At 45.1% G+C, this 20,617-nt stretch overlaps 1 protein-coding gene across 1 annotated transcript in view; it reads right to left on the reverse strand.

Annotated features, from left to right (window-relative positions):
* Positions 1-1,092: 1,092 nt before the first annotated feature.
* The window catches only part of LOC119962175 (indian hedgehog protein-like), a 92,929-nt gene continuing 73,404 nt past the window's right edge, over positions 1,093-20,617 (reverse strand). Inside the window, exons 2-3 of the mRNA XM_038790124.1 lie at positions 14,806-15,067; positions 1,093-1,815 (exon numbers count right to left, since the gene is read on the reverse strand). Coding sequence (XP_038646052.1) covers positions 1,154-1,815; positions 14,806-15,067 — 924 coding nt within the window. The 3' untranslated portion in view covers positions 1,093-1,153. The remainder of the gene's footprint in view (positions 1,816-14,805; positions 15,068-20,617) is intronic.

Below are 20,617 nucleotides of genomic sequence, written 5' to 3' on the forward strand. Positions count from 1 at the left end.
CCCGGGGCCCCACGGAACTGACCCGTCTCCTGAGCACTGCCACGAGCAAAGAGAAACCCTGTGAAAAAAAATCATAGTGGCACTTCGAAAAAAGAATTGTGTTTATTTTAACTGTCTTCTGAACACTTTGGTTTATTAATGGTGAAGGGATTGGGTTGGGGGGGGGGTGGAGCCCTACTACAAGAGGCACCCAAGTGAAGCTTTAGCCAAGGGTGTATAGAGAGTTGTGATCTAGTTGTGATGTCCTCCACATTTAGTTCAATGTTTGACGATGTGGAGAGACCGGTTTGGAAGATTTAAATGAAATTGATTCAGCAGCAAAGTAAACATGAGGACTCAACTATGAACCCCTATCCATTTTGGACTCGATAACCCTGTTATAGCCTCCTCCCTGCGACAACAGTTATCTTCTGATATACATACATCTATTATATTAATAATCTTACATCTGCGCGCACTCTATTCCATTATAAATTCCTAGGTCCACATATATTAAGCAAAACTGCCTGCAGCACCCCAAGTGGCCAGGGGATGCAATTGCAGCATGACATGTTTACATAGACAGTTCTCATTCTAAATGGGAACGTAGCAATTTGTAACAGAAATACGAAAAATATATATATATATATGGGCAGAATGCATGACTTTAAAATGGAGTCTGAGATTACGTCTGCACATCTTTGTCCAATTATCTCCCACTATTTCTAACGCCATGTCACTTAAAAATGACATTTAGGTTTTGATTCCTCTAGTTGCAATGCAAAAGAGGGTCCAGTGTAATTTAGTCAGAGGTGAGATCAGCCAGACTGGGGTTTCTGCTTTTGTCTCTGTTTACGCAAATTCCAACTTTGAGCAGGTACACATCCTCCTGTTTTTACTGACGACCAACAAACTCTGTGTTTGACTCAGCAGAGAGGGGGCATCTCAGATCCTCGTCGCTCATCCTTTGCTGACGTAAGTCCTTGGGCCTGTAGAAGCAGAGGACATCCAACCTCGCACCTGTGTGATTGGCCCAGTCCCACCCCTCTGCAGCAGGACTGAGGAGATGGGGGCAGGGCGGGGGTAGTGGGGGGGGGGGGGGGGGGGAGGAGACAAGCCTGGACCTCCATGCATGCCCGTTTCGCTCCCAGTAAAGACCCAGTCCCTGCCCGCCTCAGCCCTGTGTCACGCCCCACGGGTGAAAATACTCGGCGCTGAGGAGCAGCCTGCCCAGTCGGTACAGGAGCCAGGAGTACCAGTGCACGCCCTCCTGGCAGGACGGACACCCGCCGAATGTCGAGAGGAGTCGGTAGCAGAGGCGCAGCGGGGCGAGGGCCAGCTGTGCCAACCCGTGCCCATCGATCGCCGCGAAGCAAGAGGCCAGCACGCCGTTCACGACTAGGGTGCCATGCTGGGTCAAGGGGGCATAGGCGCCCACGACTGTCTGCAGCGAAACTCCAGTCACTCGAGCGGGCTGCTGGCTTGAATTGTTCACCACATACACGTACTGCCCCACCCTCACGTTGCTGGCAAAGGTCGGTCTGAACTTTCCCAAGTCCGACGTGAAGTTGTCCGCCACAAACACCAAGTGGGCGGCGGTCAGGAGGAGCCTCCGAGGAGGACTCTGGGTCTCGAGCAGGTGGAATATCTTGACCGCCCTGGGGTCCAGATCCAGGAAGGTCAGGAAGGTGCTGAAAATAATGTCGCCGCCGTGATCCACCGTTTGTATCCGGTCTCCAGGCTGCAGGTCGGACACCCTCTTCCTCCGCCCGTTTTCCATCAGCACACTGGAGTTTCCAGGGAAACACCCTCCAGTCTTTGCCGCCATGGAATGATCTGGAAAAGAAAATGCCAAAACCCGTTAGGGGAAAAAGGTATCAGTCATTCTTCAGCTTTAATTTTGCATCCGAAAGAAAAAATAGGACGCGCTTGAGGCATTTGTAGAAAAGAGATCCTGCTTCAACTTGAGAAAGGCAAGAGGCACAGAAATGCATGAGAAGATTCAGACAGACTAAATAAGAGATAGGAAGGATAGATACGGAAAGAGGGAAGAAGGAATGTGAATGTACCGGAATGAAACTGTAGGAGAACCAAAGAGACTGAAAGAGAGAAACAGAGAAGGGAAAAATACACAGAAGTCAACGTGGAATCTTACACCACAGAAGGAGGCCATTCGATCCATCATACCTGTGCTAGCTCTTGGAAGTATTAATCCAATTGATGCGACTCGCCAACCATGTTCCCATCACCCTGCAAATGTTCCCTCTCTGAAATATTTACCCAATCCCGTTTGAACATTACTATAAAATCTGTTTCTACCACCTTTTCAAGCACCCACTCCAGATCACAGCTCCTTCCACTCCCTTCTGATTCCTTTGCCAATTATTGTAACCACTTGTTCTCTGCTTGCCAACACTTTTCTCCTTATTTATTCGATCAAAAGCCTTCACCTTCATTTTCTTGCTCTGAGGAGAACGATCCCAGCTTCTCGAAACTCTGCACATAACTGAAGTTCCTCGTCCCTGGGATCATCCGAGTGAATCGTCTCCGCAGCCTCTTCGAGGCCTTAACATCCTGCCTGAAGTGTAATGCCCAGAATTGGACGCGTTACTCCAGCCGAGGTGGAACCATTGGCTGATAAAGATTTAGTCGTGTACTCTATGCCTCTATTCATAAGGCCCTGGATCCTGTGTATCACTTTAACAGTCTTCTCAACTTGCTCTGCCACCTTCAAAGACTTTTGTAAAATAGGAAAGATTGAACGAACCCAACCAAATACAATGGAAGAGTTTGTGAGAGGCCGTCCATCAAAGGTAGCGACGACAGTCAAAGAACAAAGAACAAAGAAAAGCACAGCACAGGAACAGGCCCTTCGGCCCTCCAAGCCTGCGCCAACCATGCTGTCCGTCTGAACTACAATCTTCGACACTTCCGGGGTCCGTATCCCTCTATTCTCATCCTATTCATGTATTTGTCAAGATGCCTCTTAAACGTCACTATCGTCCCTGCTTCCACCACCTCCTCCGGCAGAGAGTTCCAGGCACCCATTACCCTCTGTGTAAAAGTTTGCCTCGTACATCTCCTCTAAACCTTGCCCCTCGCACCTTATACCTATGCTCCCTAGTAATTGTCCCCTCTACCCTGGGGAAAAGCCTCTGACTATCCACTCTGTCTACGCCCCTCATAATTTTGTAGACCTCTATCAGGCGCCCCTCAACCTCCGTCGTTCCAGTGAGAACAAACCGAGTTTATTCAACCTCTCCTCACAGCTAATGCCCTCCATACCAGGCAACATCCTGGTAAATCTCTTCTGCACCCTCTCTAAAGCCTCCACATCCTTCTGATAGTGTGGCGACCAGAATTGAGCACTCAGTCCATGAGGGAAAAACACTTTCTGTCCCCTCTCTGTCTCTCCCTTTCTTTCAGTACCTCGGTCAATTACACTCTATCGCTGCATCCCTTACCTTCCTCTCATTCCTTGTATCTCTCCCTTGTGCCTTTCAACTCACCCTGTTTATCTCTCCCCCTTTCAATTTCCTTCTCTATCTCTCTTTTGTCCAATAGAAACATAGAAGCCCTACAGTGCAGAAGGAGGCCATTCGGCCCACCGAGTCTGCTCCAACCCTTGGAAAGAGCACGCTACTTAAGCACACACCTCCATCCTGTCCCCATTACCCATTAAACCCACCTACCTTTTGAACACCTAGGGTCAATTTAACCTGGCCAACCCACCTAACCTGCACATCTTTGGACTGTGGGAGGAAACCGGAGCACCTGCAGGAAACCCACACAGGCACGGGGAGAAAGTGCAAACTCCATTCAGTCACCTGAGGCCGGAATTGAACCCGGGACCCTGGAGCTGTGAGGCAGCAGTGCTAACCACTGTGCTACAGTGCTGTCTCTCCTTTCCCATTGCTCCCTCATTATCTGTCTCTGTAGTCCTCTTTTTCTCGTTGTCTGCCCCTTTCTTTCCTTCACAATCTCTCTCTTCCCTCTTTTCCCTCTCCTCTCACTGTCCTCTATTTCACTCACCGTCTCATCTCTCTCTTTCTCTCTCTCACTGTATCTCTTTTGTTCTTCCTCATTGCCTCGCTCCTCGCTCTTTCCCTCAATGTCTTTCTCTCTCTCTATTTCCCTCGCTGTTTCTCTTTCCCTCTTTCCTCCCCTCGTCGTCTACGCCACTCCTTCCCGCACTTTTTCTCTCTCCCGCTCTCCCTAATTTTCTGTCTCTCGGTTCCTTTCTATCTGTCTCTTTCTCTCTCTCCATTTCTCGATTACTTTATTTATTACCTTAGAAAGAAATATAACCAAATAAAAGTTTGCTCAGTGAATAATTCCCAGATATTCTGTTTGCTCAAGTTAAGAGCAAACAGCGAAACCATGACAACAGACACATGTGAGGCGATACCATAGCCGCTCCCAACCACAGACCCAGCACACTCTCCACAGAAGGGAGTAGATCTGCACTAGCCTCCAGCAATTAACCAGCCCAGGCCATTGCCACATTAACATGAAGCGTTCAGAGTAGAGAATCGCAACCCCAGTATATATTGTGAAGAATTGTAGACCCTGTGTATATCCATAGAATCCCTACAGTGCAGAAGGTGGACACTCGGCCCGTCGAGACAGCACCGGCCCTTTTGGATGAGCTACCCATTTACACTCCCCTCCCGCCCTATTCCCGTAACCACAGAGCCTAACCTGCACATCAAGGGGCAATTTAGCATGGCCAATCCTCCTAACTTCCACATCTTTAGACTGTGGGAGGAAACCGGAGCACCCGGAGGAAACCCACGCAGAAACGGGGGAGAAAGTCCAAACTCCACACAGTCACCCGAGGCCGGAATTGAACCTGGGCCCCTGGCGCTGTGAGGGAGCTGTGCTAACCACTGTGCCACCGTGCCGCCCCATCATTATCTGACAATTGCAGCACCGCCATATAGTAAAAGGACTATCAGCTCCTATATATGTTCTCGGGAAAATCATCCCCTATATATAATAAGGAATATCAATCCCTATCTATATCAAAGGGAATAATAACTCCTGTGTACTTTATAGAGAATGTTAACCCCTATGTATATTGTAGAGAATAACAGCTCTTGTGTAGTATTAACTGATAATGACTCATTATTAATGTGTTCCAGTTAATAATCAATAGTTTTAAGTTGATATCTGAAACCAAAATCACACTCCTTAAATAAATAAACATAATTTTTCTGCACTGCAAAGTTTAACTCGTATATCAAGACTCAGATTTCCTCCAGATCGCCTCATTCAGCCCAGCCTCAGTTCCTCGTGGCCCACGCTCCGGGGAGATGTGTAGTTTACACTGTGTTCCCCTCCACCAAACATCGGGCTGTTCGGCATGCTGCTTCAGCCAGGCTTGGCTATGACATGAGCTAAGGGCCCATGACGTGATTGGGTCTGCCAAAATAAGTTTATCGCATTAACCTAGCCAGGAATGTGCGTGCACTAAGGATAAGGGCAAAAACTGACATTTTAAATGAGGGCTTGGTGATTTAAATCCAAAACAATTGGAAGCCACAATGGATGGAGATTGCCTGTTAACCCAACATGGATATCTATATCCATCTCACACGTATCTATATCCATCTCACACGTATCTACATCCATCTTACACGTATCTATATCCATCTCACACGTATCTATATCCATCTTACACATTTCTATATCCATCTCACACGTTTCTATATCCATCTCACATGTTTCTATAACCAGATCACACATATCTATATCCAGCACACACGTATCTATATCCATCTCACACGTATCTATATCCATCTTACACGTATCTATATCCATCTTACACATTTCTATATCCATCTCACACGTTTCTATATCCATCTCACATGTTTCTATATCCATCCCATACGTATCTATATCCATCTCACATGTTTCTATATCCATCCCATACGTATCTATATCCATCTCACACGTATCTATATCCATTTCATACGTATCTATGTAGAGCTCACACGTATCTATATCCATCTCACACGTATCTATATCCATCACACACGTATCTATATCCATCTCACACGTATTTATATCCATCTCACACGTATCTATATCCACCTCACACGTATCTATATCCAGCTCACACGTATCTATATCCATCTCACACGTATCCATATCCATCTCACACGTATCTATATCCATCTCACACATATCTATATCCATCTCACACATATCTATATCCACCTCACATGTATCTATATCCATCTCACACGTAACTATATCCACCTCACACGTATCTATCCATCTCACTCGTATCTATATCCATCTCACACGAATCTATATCCATCTCAAACATATCTATATCCACCTCACATGTATCGAAATCCATCTCACTCGTATCTATATCCATCCCACACGTATCGATATCCATCTCACTCGTATCTATACCATTCTCACTCGTATCTATATCCATCCCACACGTATCGATATCCATCTCACTCGTATCTATATCAATCACACTCGTATCGATATCCATCTCACACATATCCATATCCATCTCACTCGTATCTATATCCATCTCACACGTATCTATATCCATCTCACTCGTATCTATATCCATCTCACACATACCTATATCCCCCTCACATGTATCTATATCCATCTCACACGTATCTATATCCACCTCACACGTATCTATATCCATCTCACTCGTATCTATATCCATCTCACACATATCTATATCCACCTCACATGTATCTATATCCATCTCACACGTATCTATATCCACCTCACACGTATCTATATCCATCTCACTCGTATCTATATCCATCTCACACCATATCTATATCCACCTCACATGTATCTATATACCTCACACATATCTATATCCATCTCACACGTATCTATATCCACCTCACATGTATCTATATCCATCTCACATGTATCGATATCCATCTCACTCATATCTATATCCATCCCACACGGATCGATATCCATCTCACTCGTATCTATCCATCCCACACGTATCGATATCCATCTCACTCGTATCTATATCCATCTCATTCGTATCTATATCCATCTCACTCCTATCTGTATCCATCTCACATGTATCTACATCCATTTCACACGTATCTATATCCATTTCACACGTATCTATATCCATCCCACACGTATCTATATCCATCTCACACGTATCTATATCCATCTCATTCGTATCTATATCCATCTCACTCCTATCTGTATCCATCTCACATGTGTCTACATCCATTTCACACGTATCTATATCCATTTCACACGTATCTATATCCATCCCACACGTATCTATATCCATCTCACACGTATCTATATCCATCTCACTCGTATCTACAGCCATCCCGCACGTATCTATATCCATCTCATACGTATCTATATCCATCTCCCATGTATCTATATCCATCTCACTCGCATCTACAGCCATCCCACACGTATCTATATCCATCTCACACGTATCTATATCCATCTCACACGTATCTATATCCATCTCACTCGTATCTATATAAATCTCACGCACATCTATATCCACCTCACATGTATCGATATCCATCTCACACGCATCTATATCGATCTGATACGTAACTATATCCATCTCATACGTATCTATACCAACCTCACACATATCTATATCCCCCTCACACGTATCTATATCCATCTCACACGTATCTATATCCCTCTCACACGTATCTATATCCATCTCACACTTATCTATATTCATCTCATACGTATCTATATACCCCTCACACGTATCTATATCCATCTCATCCGTATCTATATCCATCTCATACGTATCTATATCCATCTCATACGTATCTATATCCCCCTCACACGTATCTATATCCATCTCATACGTATCTATATCCATCTCATACATATCTATATCCATCTCACACGTATCTATATCCATCTCACACGTATCTATATCCCCCTCACACGTATCTATATCCATCTCACTTGTATCTATATCCCCCTCACAAGTATCTATATCCATCTCACTCGTATCTATATCCCCCTCACAAGTATCTATACCCATCTCACACGTATCTATATCCAGCTCACATGTATCTATATCCAGCTCACATGTATCTATATCCAGCTCACACGTATCTATATCCATCTCACACATATCTCTATCCATCTCACACTTATCAATATCCACCTCACACGTTTCTATATCCATCTCACTCATATCTATATCCCCCTCACAAGTATCTATATCGATCTCACTCGTATCTATATCCAGCTCACACGTATCTATATCCATGTCACACATATCTATATCCATCTCACTCGTATCTATATCCATCTCACACGTATCTATATCCACCTCACACATAGCTATATCCATCTCACACGTATCTATATCCATCTCACTCGTATCTACAGCCATCCCGCACGTATCTATATCCACCTCATACGTATCTATATCCATCTCCCATGTATCTATATCCATCTCACTCGCATCTACAGCCATCCCACACGTATCTATATCCATCTCACACGTATCTATATCCATCTCACACGTATCTATATCCATCTCACTCATATCTATATAAATCTCACGCACATCTATATCCACCTCACATGTATCGATATCCATCTCACACGCATCTATATCCATCTGATACGTATCTATATCCATCTCATACGTATCTATACCAACCTCACACATATCTATATCCCCCTCACACGTATCTATATCCATCTCACACGTATCTATATCCCTCTCACACGTATCTATATCCATCTCACACTTATCTATATTCATCTCATACGTATCTATATACCCCTCACAGGTATCTATATCCATCTCATCCGTATCTATATTCATCTCATACGTATCTATATCCATCTCATACGTATCTATATCCCCCTCACACGTATCTATATCCATCTCAGACGTATCTATATCCATTTCACACGTATCTATATCCATCTCACACGTATCCATATCCACCTCACACGTATCTATATCCATCTCTCATGTATCTATATCCACCTCACATGTATCTATATCCATTTCACATGTATCTATATCCATCTCACACGTATCTATATCCATTTCACACGTATCTATATCCACCTCACACGTATCTATATCCACCTCACAAGTATCTATATCCATCTCAGACGTATCTATATCCATTTCACACGTATCTATATCCATCTCACACGTATCTATATCCACCTCACACGTATCTATATCCATCTCACACGTATCTATATCCCCCTCACACGTATCTATATCCACCTCACACGTATCTATATCCACCTCACTCGTATCTATATCCATCTCAGACGTATCTATATCCATTTCACACGTATCTATATCCATCTCACACGTATCTATATCCATCTCACACGTATCTATATCCATCTCACATGTATCTATATCCATCTCACACGTATCTATATCCATCTCAGATGTATCTATATCCATCTCAGACGTATCTATAGCCATTTCACACGTATCTATATCCACCTCACACGTATCTATATCCATCTCAGACGTATCTATATCCATTTCACACGTATCTATATCCACCTCACACGTATCTATATCCACCTCACAAGTATCAATATCCATCTCAGACGTATCTATATCCATTTCACACGTATCTATATCCATCTCACACGTATCTATATCCACCTCACACGTATCTATATCCATCTCACACGTATCTATATCCCCCTCACACGTATCTATATCCACCTCACACGTATCTATATCCACCTCACTCGTATCTATATCCATCTCACACGTATCTATATCCATCTCACACGTATTTATATCCACCTCACACGTATCTATATCCAGCTCACACGTATCTATATCCATCTCACACGTATCCATATCCATCTCACACGTATCTATATCCATCTCACACATATCTATATCCATCTCACACATATCTATATCCACCTCACATGTATCTATATCCATCTCACACGTAACTATATCCACCTCACACGTATCTATCCATCTCACTCGTATCTATATCCATCTCACACGAATCTATATCCATCTCAAACATATCTATATCCACCTCACATGTATCGAAATCCATCTCACTCGTATCTATATCCATCCCACACGTATCGATATCCATCTCACTCGTATCTATACCATTCTCACTCGTATCTATATCCATCCCACACGTATCGATATCCATCTCACTCGTATCTATATCAATCACACTCGTATCGATATCCATCTCACACATATCCATATCCATCTCACTCGTATCTATATCCATCTCACACGTATCTATATCCATCTCACTCGTATCTATATCCATCTCACACATACCTATATCCCCCTCACATGTATCTATATCCATCTCACACGTATCTATATCCACCTCACACGTATCTATATCCATCTCACTCGTATCTATATCCATCTCACACATATCTATATCCACCTCACATGTATCTATATCCATCTCACACGTATCTATATCCACCTCACACGTATCTATATCCATCTCACTCGTATCTATATCCATCTCACACCATATCTATATCCACCTCACATGTATCTATATACCTCACACATATCTATATCCATCTCACACGTATCTATATCCACCTCACATGTATCTATATCCATCTCACATGTATCGATATCCATCTCACTCATATCTATATCCATCCCACACGGATCGATATCCATCTCACTCGTATCTATCCATCCCACACGTATCGATATCCATCTCACTCGTATCTATATCCATCTCATTCGTATCTATATCCATCTCACTCCTATCTGTATCCATCTCACATGTATCTACATCCATTTCACACGTATCTATATCCATTTCACACGTATCTATATCCATCCCACACGTATCTATATCCATCTCACACGTATCTATATCCATCTCATTCGTATCTATATCCATCTCACTCCTATCTGTATCCATCTCACATGTGTCTACATCCATTTCACACGTATCTATATCCATTTCACACGTATCTATATCCATCCCACACGTATCTATATCCATCTCACACGTATCTATATCCATCTCACTCGTATCTACAGCCATCCCGCACGTATCTATATCCATCTCATACGTATCTATATCCATCTCCCATGTATCTATATCCATCTCACTCGCATCTACAGCCATCCCACACGTATCTATATCCATCTCACACGTATCTATATCCATCTCACACGTATCTATATCCATCTCACTCGTATCTATATAAATCTCACGCACATCTATATCCACCTCACATGTATCGATATCCATCTCACACGCATCTATATCCATCTGATACGTAACTATATCCATCTCATACGTATCTATACCAACCTCACACATATCTATATCCCCCTCACACGTATCTATATCCATCTCACACGTATCTATATCCCTCTCACACGTATCTATATCCATCTCACACTTATCTATATTCATCTCATACGTATCTATATACCCCTCACACGTATCTATATCCATCTCATCCGTATCTATATCCATCTCATACGTATCTATATCCATCTCATACGTATCTATATCCCCCTCACACGTATCTATATCCATCTCATACGTATCTATATCCATCTCATACATATCTATATCCATCTCACACGTATCTATATCCATCTCACACGTATCTATATCCCCCTCACACGTATCTATATCCATCTCACTTGTATCTATATCCCCCTCACAAGTATCTATATCCATCTCACTCGTATCTATATCCCCCTCACAAGTATCTATACCCATCTCACACGTATCTATATCCAGCTCACATGTATCTATATCCAGCTCACATGTATCTATATCCAGCTCACACGTATCTATATCCATCTCACACATATCTCTATCCATCTCACACTTATCAATATCCACCTCACACGTTTCTATATCCATCTCACTCATATCTATATCCCCCTCACAAGTATCTATATCGATCTCACTCGTATCTATATCCAGCTCACACGTATCTATATCCATGTCACACATATCTATATCCATCTCACTCGTATCTATATCCATCTCACACGTATCTATATCCACCTCACACATAGCTATATCCATCTCACACGTATCTATATCCATCTCACTCGTATCTACAGCCATCCCGCACGTATCTATATCCACCTCATACGTATCTATATCCATCTCCCATGTATCTATATCCATCTCACTCGCATCTACAGCCATCCCACACGTATCTATATCCATCTCACACGTATCTATATCCATCTCACACGTATCTATATCCATCTCACTCATATCTATATAAATCTCACGCACATCTATATCCACCTCACATGTATCGATATCCATCTCACACGCATCTATATCCATCTGATACGTATCTATATCCATCTCATACGTATCTATACCAACCTCACACATATCTATATCCCCCTCACACGTATCTATATCCATCTCACACGTATCTATATCCCTCTCACACGTATCTATATCCATCTCACACTTATCTATATTCATCTCATACGTATCTATATACCCCTCACAGGTATCTATATCCATCTCATCCGTATCTATATTCATCTCATACGTATCTATATCCATCTCATACGTATCTATATCCCCCTCACACGTATCTATATCCATCTCAGACGTATCTATATCCATTTCACACGTATCTATATCCATCTCACACGTATCCATATCCACCTCACACGTATCTATATCCATCTCTCATGTATCTATATCCACCTCACATGTATCTATATCCATTTCACATGTATCTATATCCATCTCACACGTATCTATATCCATTTCACACGTATCTATATCCACCTCACACGTATCTATATCCACCTCACAAGTATCAATATCCATCTCAGACGTATCTATATCCATTTCACACGTATCTATATCCATCTCACACGTATCTATATCCACCTCACACGTATCTATATCCATCTCACACGTATCTATATCCCCCTCACACGTATCTATATCCACCTCACACGTATCTATATCCACCTCACTCGTATCTATATCCATCTCAGACGTATCTATATCCATTTCACACGTATCTATATCCATCTCACACGTATCTATATCCATCTCACACGTATCTATATCCATCTCACATGTATCTATATCCATCTCACACGTATCTATATCCATCTCAGATGTATCTATATCCATCTCAGACGTATCTATAGCCATTTCACACGTATCTATATCCACCTCACACGTATCTATATCCATCTCAGACGTATCTATATCCATTTCACACGTATCTATATCCACCTCACACGTATCTATATCCACCTCACAAGTATCAATATCCATCTCAGACGTATCTATATCCATTTCACACGTATCTATATCCATCTCACACGTATCTATATCCACCTCACACGTATCTATATCCATCTCACACGTATCTATATCCCCCTCACACGTATCTATATCCACCTCACACGTATCTATATCCACCTCACTCGTATCTATATCCATCTCACACGTATCTATATCCATCTCACACGTATTTATATCCACCTCACACGTATCTATATACACCTCACTCGTATCTATATCCATCTCAGACGTATCTATATCCATTTCACACGTATCTATATCCATCTCACACGTATCTATATCCATCTCACATGTATCTATATCCATCTCACACGTATCTGTATCCATCTCAGATGTATCTATATCCATCTCAGACGTATCTATAGCCATTTCACACGTATCTATATCCATCTCACACGTATCTATATCCATGTCACACGTATCTATATCCATCTCACACGTATCTATATCCGTCCCACATGTATCTATATCCACCTCACACGTATCTATATCCCCCTCACACGTATCTATATCCGTCCCACATGTATCTATATCCATCTCAGGCGTATCTATATCCCCCTCACGTATCTATATCCATCTCATACTTATTAATATACACCTCACACGTAACTATGTTCCCCTCACACTTACGTGTATACAAGTCACAATTACCTTTGTTGGAAGTACACTTATCTATATAACCCCCCCCCCCCCCCCCCCCACCCGCAGCCTCAAGAGTTTTTTTGTGGGTCGGCACGGATGGATATTGATATTTTCTCTCGTCCTGGTGTGTAGAAACATTGTCCTAACATTGTCCATAAACTGCTTAACTTGAAGGTTATTCCCCCTCATTCTGATCGCACTCCAACAGAGGAAACCCGCTCCTCTACATTAAATCCTTTAATCCTCCTGAACATCTCAAATCAGATCAGCTCTCAACATTCTGTGTTTTTAAAAAAATTTAGATTACCCAATTCATTTTTTCCAATTAAGGGGCAATTTAGCATGGCCAATCCACCTACCCTGCGGGTATGGGGTGTGGGGGTGAATCCCACGCAAACACGGGGAGAATGTACTAACTCCACACGGACAGTGACCCAGAATCGAACCTGGGACCTCGGCACCATGAGGCAGCAATGCTAACCACTGCGGCACCGTGCTGCCCTCGCCCTGAACATTCTTTACTGAGCGAGAATACACCCCAGCCTATGCAACCTGTCCTCATAATTTTACCCTTTTAACCCTGGTATAACCCCTGTTGAAATTGAAGCAGCAGAAATGTATCTCAGTCCTCACCTGCTGCCTCAGGAGTTACAGTGAATGAAGTGTTTAAGTGTCTTTTGGCAAAGTATTGGAGTGTATATGGAGTCAGTGAGACAAGAGGGCAATTTTCAAGCAGGCTTGAACACTTGTTTGAGGGATTCTAACTCTTTTTGAGCACAATTATCAGCTGGGATAAGCAAAAGCCTGAGAAAATAAATATTGAAATCACTATAAAATCCTTTACCTGACTTCACTGAGCAGTGGATGTGAGCTTTGGACTCGTAATAGACCCAGTCAAATCCTGCTTCGACTGCCAGGCGCGCCAACATGCCATACTTGGAGCGATCCCGGTCCGAGGTGGTGATATCCACAGCTCGACCCTCATAGTGTAAAGATTCCACAGAGTGGTGGCCATCCTCATCCCAGCCTTCTGTCACTCTCAGCCTCACTCCTGGCCACTGGTTCATGACGGAGATCGCCAGAGCATTCAGCTTATCTTTACAACGCTGGAACAAGAAAGGAAAGAGTTATTAGTCCACAGATCAATGTATTCACCACTCCCTCCATCAATCTGGGTAGGCCACTCAGGGGGGGACACTGTTCTCAGGAGCGAATTAGCTCATCAGAGACACAAAACGCTGGTGCCACACGGGACATCATCAGGCAGACAGCCCGCATCTCAGTGACATCATCGGGCAGATGGCACACAGCTCAGTGACATCATCAGGCAGACAGCACACATCTCAGTGACATCATCAGGCAGACAGCTTGCATCTCAGTCACATCATCGGGCAGATGGCACACAGCTCAAGTGACATCACCAGGCAGACAGCACACATCTCAGTCACATCATCGGGCAGATGGCACACAGCTCAAGTGACATCATCAGGCAGATAGCACACATCTCAGTGACATCATCAGGCAGACAGTATGCATCTCAGTGACATCATCAGGCAGACAGCACACATCTCAGTGACATCATCAGGCAGATAGCACACATCTCAGTGACATCATCAAGCAGACAGTATGCATCTCAGTGACATCATCAGGCAGACAGCACACATCTCAGTCACATCATCGGGCAGATGGCACAAAGCTCAAGTGACATAATCAGGCAGATGGCACACATCTTAGTGACATCATCGGGCAGATGGCACACAGCTCAAGTGACATCATCAGGCAGATGGCACACAGCTCAAGTGACATCATCAGGCAGATGGCGCACAGCTCAGTGATATCATCGGGCAGATGGCACACATCTTAGTGACATCTTTAGGCATGGAGCACTGCTACCAAGACATCATCAGGGATGCAAAGACTGAAATCCCTAGAATACACATCGGTGTTATTCTCTATAATTTATGTAGGGTTGGCTGTTCACGATAACATAGATAGAAGCTTCTCTGTAATAGCCCCACAATGCCCCCAGCCCCTGATGAAGTCCCCCCCCCCCCCCCCCCCCCCCGCCCGCGGATCGGCCCTCCCCCGACTGTGGCGGCCCTGGACTGAGTCCGCAGCCGCCAGGCCGAGTTCCCGATGGATGAGGACCACACGCGACCCACGCCGTCGGGAACTCGGGTGGTCGGGGGCGGAGCATCGGGTGTGGCCTCAGGCAATGTCCCGAGGCCGTCGATACGTGGCGCGGCGTACTCACTGGGTATGCCACTTTGGAAGGGGCGGAGCATCGCAAACGCGGCACCGCCCCCGATTTGGTCGGGAACGTTGATTCTCTGGGCGATCGCCGAATGCGATTTCGGCGTCGGCGACCGGAGAATTCAGCCCATGCTCTCTCATTCCTGATCCTTCCACCAACAGGAACAGTTTCTCTCTGTCTACTCTGCCCAGACCCCTCATGATTTTCAACATCTCGATCAGATCTCCCTTCAGCCTTCTCTCCTCCAAGGAGAATAGGCCCAACTTCTCCAATCTATCAACATAACGGAGAAGTACCTTATCCATGAAACCAGTCTCGTGAATCTTTCCTGCGCTCTCTGCAAAGCCTTCAACTTCTCTTAAGGTGCGGCATCCAGAACTGGACATGATACTCCAACTAGGTCTGTTATGTATTGTAACTGTAGGGCAGCACGGTGGCCTAGTGGTTAGCACAACTGCCTCACGGCGCTGAGGTCCCAGGTTCGATCCCGGCTCTGGGTCACTGTCCGTGTGGAGTTTGCACATTCTCCTCGTGTCTGCGTGGGTTTCGCCCCCACAACCCAAATATGTGCAGAGTAGGTTGATTGGCCACACTAAATTGCCCCTTAATTGGAAAAAATAATTGGGTAATCTAAATTTAAAAAAAAAAATGTATTGTAACTGTAATAACCCCACCCCCCACCCCTCCCCTCCCACGAGGCCCAGGGGGATACCCTGATTGACCTCACCGTGAGAATCGTGGAGTATGAGCTTCCTCGCTAGTGGGCGGAGACCCACCCAGCTGGGGCTCACAGTAACCCAGTATGAAGGTCGGCCCTGCCAGTGACTGGCATGTTGGTTGTCCCAAAGGGACTCCGCTGTGTAAATAGTTTGCTGCCGTAGGCAGGCCTTTTGTCACCTTGGTTAAACCAACGTTCCCCTTAGCGCTCGACTTCCTGGGTCTTAACGGTAACCAAGACTGCAAGGGCAGCACGGTCACATTGTGGATAGCACAATTGTTTCACAGCCCCAGGGTCCCAGGTTCAATTCCGGCTTGGGTCACTGTCTGTGCGGAGTCTGCACGTTCTCCCCGTGTGTGCGTGGGTTTCCTCCGGGTGCTCCGGTTTCCTCCCACAGTCCAAAGATGTGTAGATTAGGTGGATTGGCCATGATAAATTGCCCTTAGTGACCAAAATTGCCCTTAGTGTTGGGTGGGGTTACTGTAGGTTATGGGGATAGGGTGGAGGTATTGACCTTGGATAGGGTGCTCTTTCCAAGAGCCGGTGCAGACTCGATGGGCTGAGTGGCCTCCTTCTGCACTGTAAATTCTATGATAATCAATGCACTCTGTATAGTGTGTCACATGAAGACGTGGTGACGTTATCAGAGGCACTTGGGAAATTTTCCCTCTCTTCCACCTTGGACAGTAAGCGAGCAACAACTCTGTACATAAACTCTGATGGCAGGTTAAGTAACCTATCGGGTGGCAACCTGGTTATCCTTTGTATAAACTGTGAGTAAAAGCAAGACTCCTTAAAACGTCACAGTATAAGGATAAATCTGGCAGCGAGGATATTTTTGCCAGTGAAACAGTTAGAAGAAAACAATTCGGACCTGGACCTCGAGGCGAAGATCGATTTTGGGGCGACTGCTCCACCATGCATGCATGTGCAGTAAAACTGACCTCCGGGAACGGGCCTTTTAGCCGGGCTAAGAGTGCATATTATTCTTCAAAGTGATGATAGCAAGCTATCGGGACCAATCTTCAATTCTTCTCCGCTACCCGGGAGTCCTCAGACAGTCGGAGGTGGGAAAAGAGAACATTTATTTCAGCCAGAGGGTTGACTGTTGTGCCAATCGGTGGGCTCAGAAGAAAAAGAAATAGGGGCTGGTTTAGCTTACTGGGCTAAATCATTGGCTTTTAAAGCAGACCAAGGCAGGCCAGCAGCGCAGTTCGATTCCCGCGCCAGCCTCCCCAAACAGACGCCGGAATGTGGCGACTAGGGGCTTTTCACAGTAACTTCATTGAAGCCTACTCGTGACAATAGACGATTTTCATTTTCATTTTCATTTCAAATATAAAAAACTCCGAGAATAGCGAAAGCCAGAAAATAAAGGGGTAGGCTGTTAAAGAAAAACAAGGGGCTGAATTCTCCGTTCTGGAGACTAAGCGCTGACGGCAGCGTAGCAAGTGTGGACTTTCACGACAGGAAATGCGATGTCAACACCTCCCCGATTCCGAGGGGGCTAGCACCGGCGCCGAGTGAAACTCCCGCGGACCGCGCCGAAAATGGCCAGAGAGTGGGTGGGTCCCGGGCCTCGCACGGCTGATGATCTGCACCGGCTGCGCCGTACAACATGGCGCCGGCTGTACGCCAAAATATCCCGCCAATTGCGCCCCCGCAGCCTATCCCCTGGCCACCCCCCACCAGTCCCCCCCCCCCCCAGCCCAGCGAAGCCCACGCCCCAGCCAACGGCACAGATCCCAGCCAAGTGTGGCGGCGCTGGACACAGTCCGACATCAGCACGCCAGCTGAGACTACACGTGTCCCATGCCATCGGGAAGTCGGCCCATCGGGGGCGGAGCACTGCGGGTGGGTCGACCGATCGTATGCCAAAGGCGCTAAAACGGCGCGTGTCGAATGCCACAATGACACCATTTTGGAGGGGGGGCAGAGCATGGCGGACCGACATCAGACCAGTGCCGACCATTCTCCGCCCGATCGACGATCACGATTTCGGCGTTGGGCTACGGAGAATCCCGCCCAAGTTATTTATTGAGCTGGGGGAGCGGGTTCCAGCTGCGCGCATTCACACGTGGTGGGCTGCTGCGTCAGATCGTCGAACTCAGAGAGCGAGAGAGAGACTGCTTTTAGGGAAAGTAATCGTCCACAAAGGAAAAATAACGTGATAGCAACGAAGATTCAGCAGAATTGCAGCTGAAATATAGTCATAGTCCAACCAAGAACAGAACATTTTAAAGAAACAACAAAAAAACTGATGCAAATGAAATTGGAAGAGAAAGAAATTAGAGGGGATGAAAAGATAAAGAAAGTAGTACAACTTGAGAACTGGTAACTGCGACGGCAGGAAAATGTGGCGCTATGGAATCAGTCAATGAGAATGCGGGATTATGAAGTTCCTATGAAGAGGGATTCCAGCACCACCTTGTTGCAAACAAGTGAAATTAAAGTAGCAACTTGAGTGTAATAGGATGGAAAACCTTCAACAATTACAAAATTTTGTTCATCCTGCAAAACCAGGAACAATAACTTAGAAGAAATTGACTAAGACCCTCGATGAACACTTCTCGCCTGAACCATTAATCATCGCAGAGAGATTCAGATTTCATCAACATAATCAAGAAGAGGGTGAAAATGTTCCACAATTTGTGGCAGCACTACGGAAACTAGCAAAGGATTGAGAGTTTGCATCGACCGTTGAGGACATGCTGCGGGACAGACTAGTCTGCGGATTGAGAAATGAAACAATGCAGAATGATTACTTACGGAAAACTCTCCAACACTCAAACTTGCTTTTGAAATAACAGTGTTTGAAGAATTGGCAGCTAAAGAAGCTTCCCAAATCGGAGCTGGTGCCAAGATAAACAAGATGAATAAGAAAATAGAAGCAGGAGGAGGTCATTTGGCCCTTCAAGCCTGTTCCTGAGAAAAGAAGATCTCTCAACACACGAAGGATGCCACAGGTGTGCCCAGGTGGGGCATTCTCCGCAGGAATTCTGGTGTCAAGAAAACAAATGTCATAATTGTGGCAAGACAGGTTGCATAACAAAGGTGTGTTGGGCCAGACACACCTCGAAGATGGGTAACCGTAAGAATGCACCCAAATCCACAAAATGAGTCCACAGAGTGATTGAAGATGATGAAAATTCCCAGGAAGACAGGATGTGTATGGAGATCAAAGAACTGAAACTCAATGTATTATCGATGCAAGGCGGCACACAGAGATTTCGGGTCTATCCGAAACTGAATAGGGTCAGCATGGTAGCACAGTGGTTAGCACAGTTGTTTCACAGCTCCAGCGTCCCAGGTTCGATTCCCGGCTTGGGTGACTGTCTGTGCAGAGTCTGCACGTTCTCCCCGTGCCTGTGGGTTTCCTCCGGGTGCTCAGGTTTCCTCCCACACTCCAAAGATGTGCACGCTTGGCCACGCTAAATTGCCCTCGGTGTCCAAAAAAGTTTGGGTAGGGGTCACTGGGTTACGGGGAATGGGGTGGGGGTGTGGGCTTGGGTAGGGTGCTCTTTCCAAGGACCGGTGCAGACTCGATGGGCCGAATGGCCACCTTCAGCACTGTAAATTCTATGATTCTATAACCCCAATTGCCGCAGTTATGAAGCCAGATGGCTCAGTAAAAATCAGCGCTGATTTTAAAATGATGATAAACACAGTGCAGTGTGCCAACCA

This window comes from Scyliorhinus canicula, chromosome 2 (assembly GCF_902713615.1).
Source record: "Scyliorhinus canicula chromosome 2, sScyCan1.1, whole genome shotgun sequence".
Lineage (NCBI taxonomy): Eukaryota > Metazoa > Chordata > Chondrichthyes > Carcharhiniformes > Scyliorhinidae > Scyliorhinus > Scyliorhinus canicula.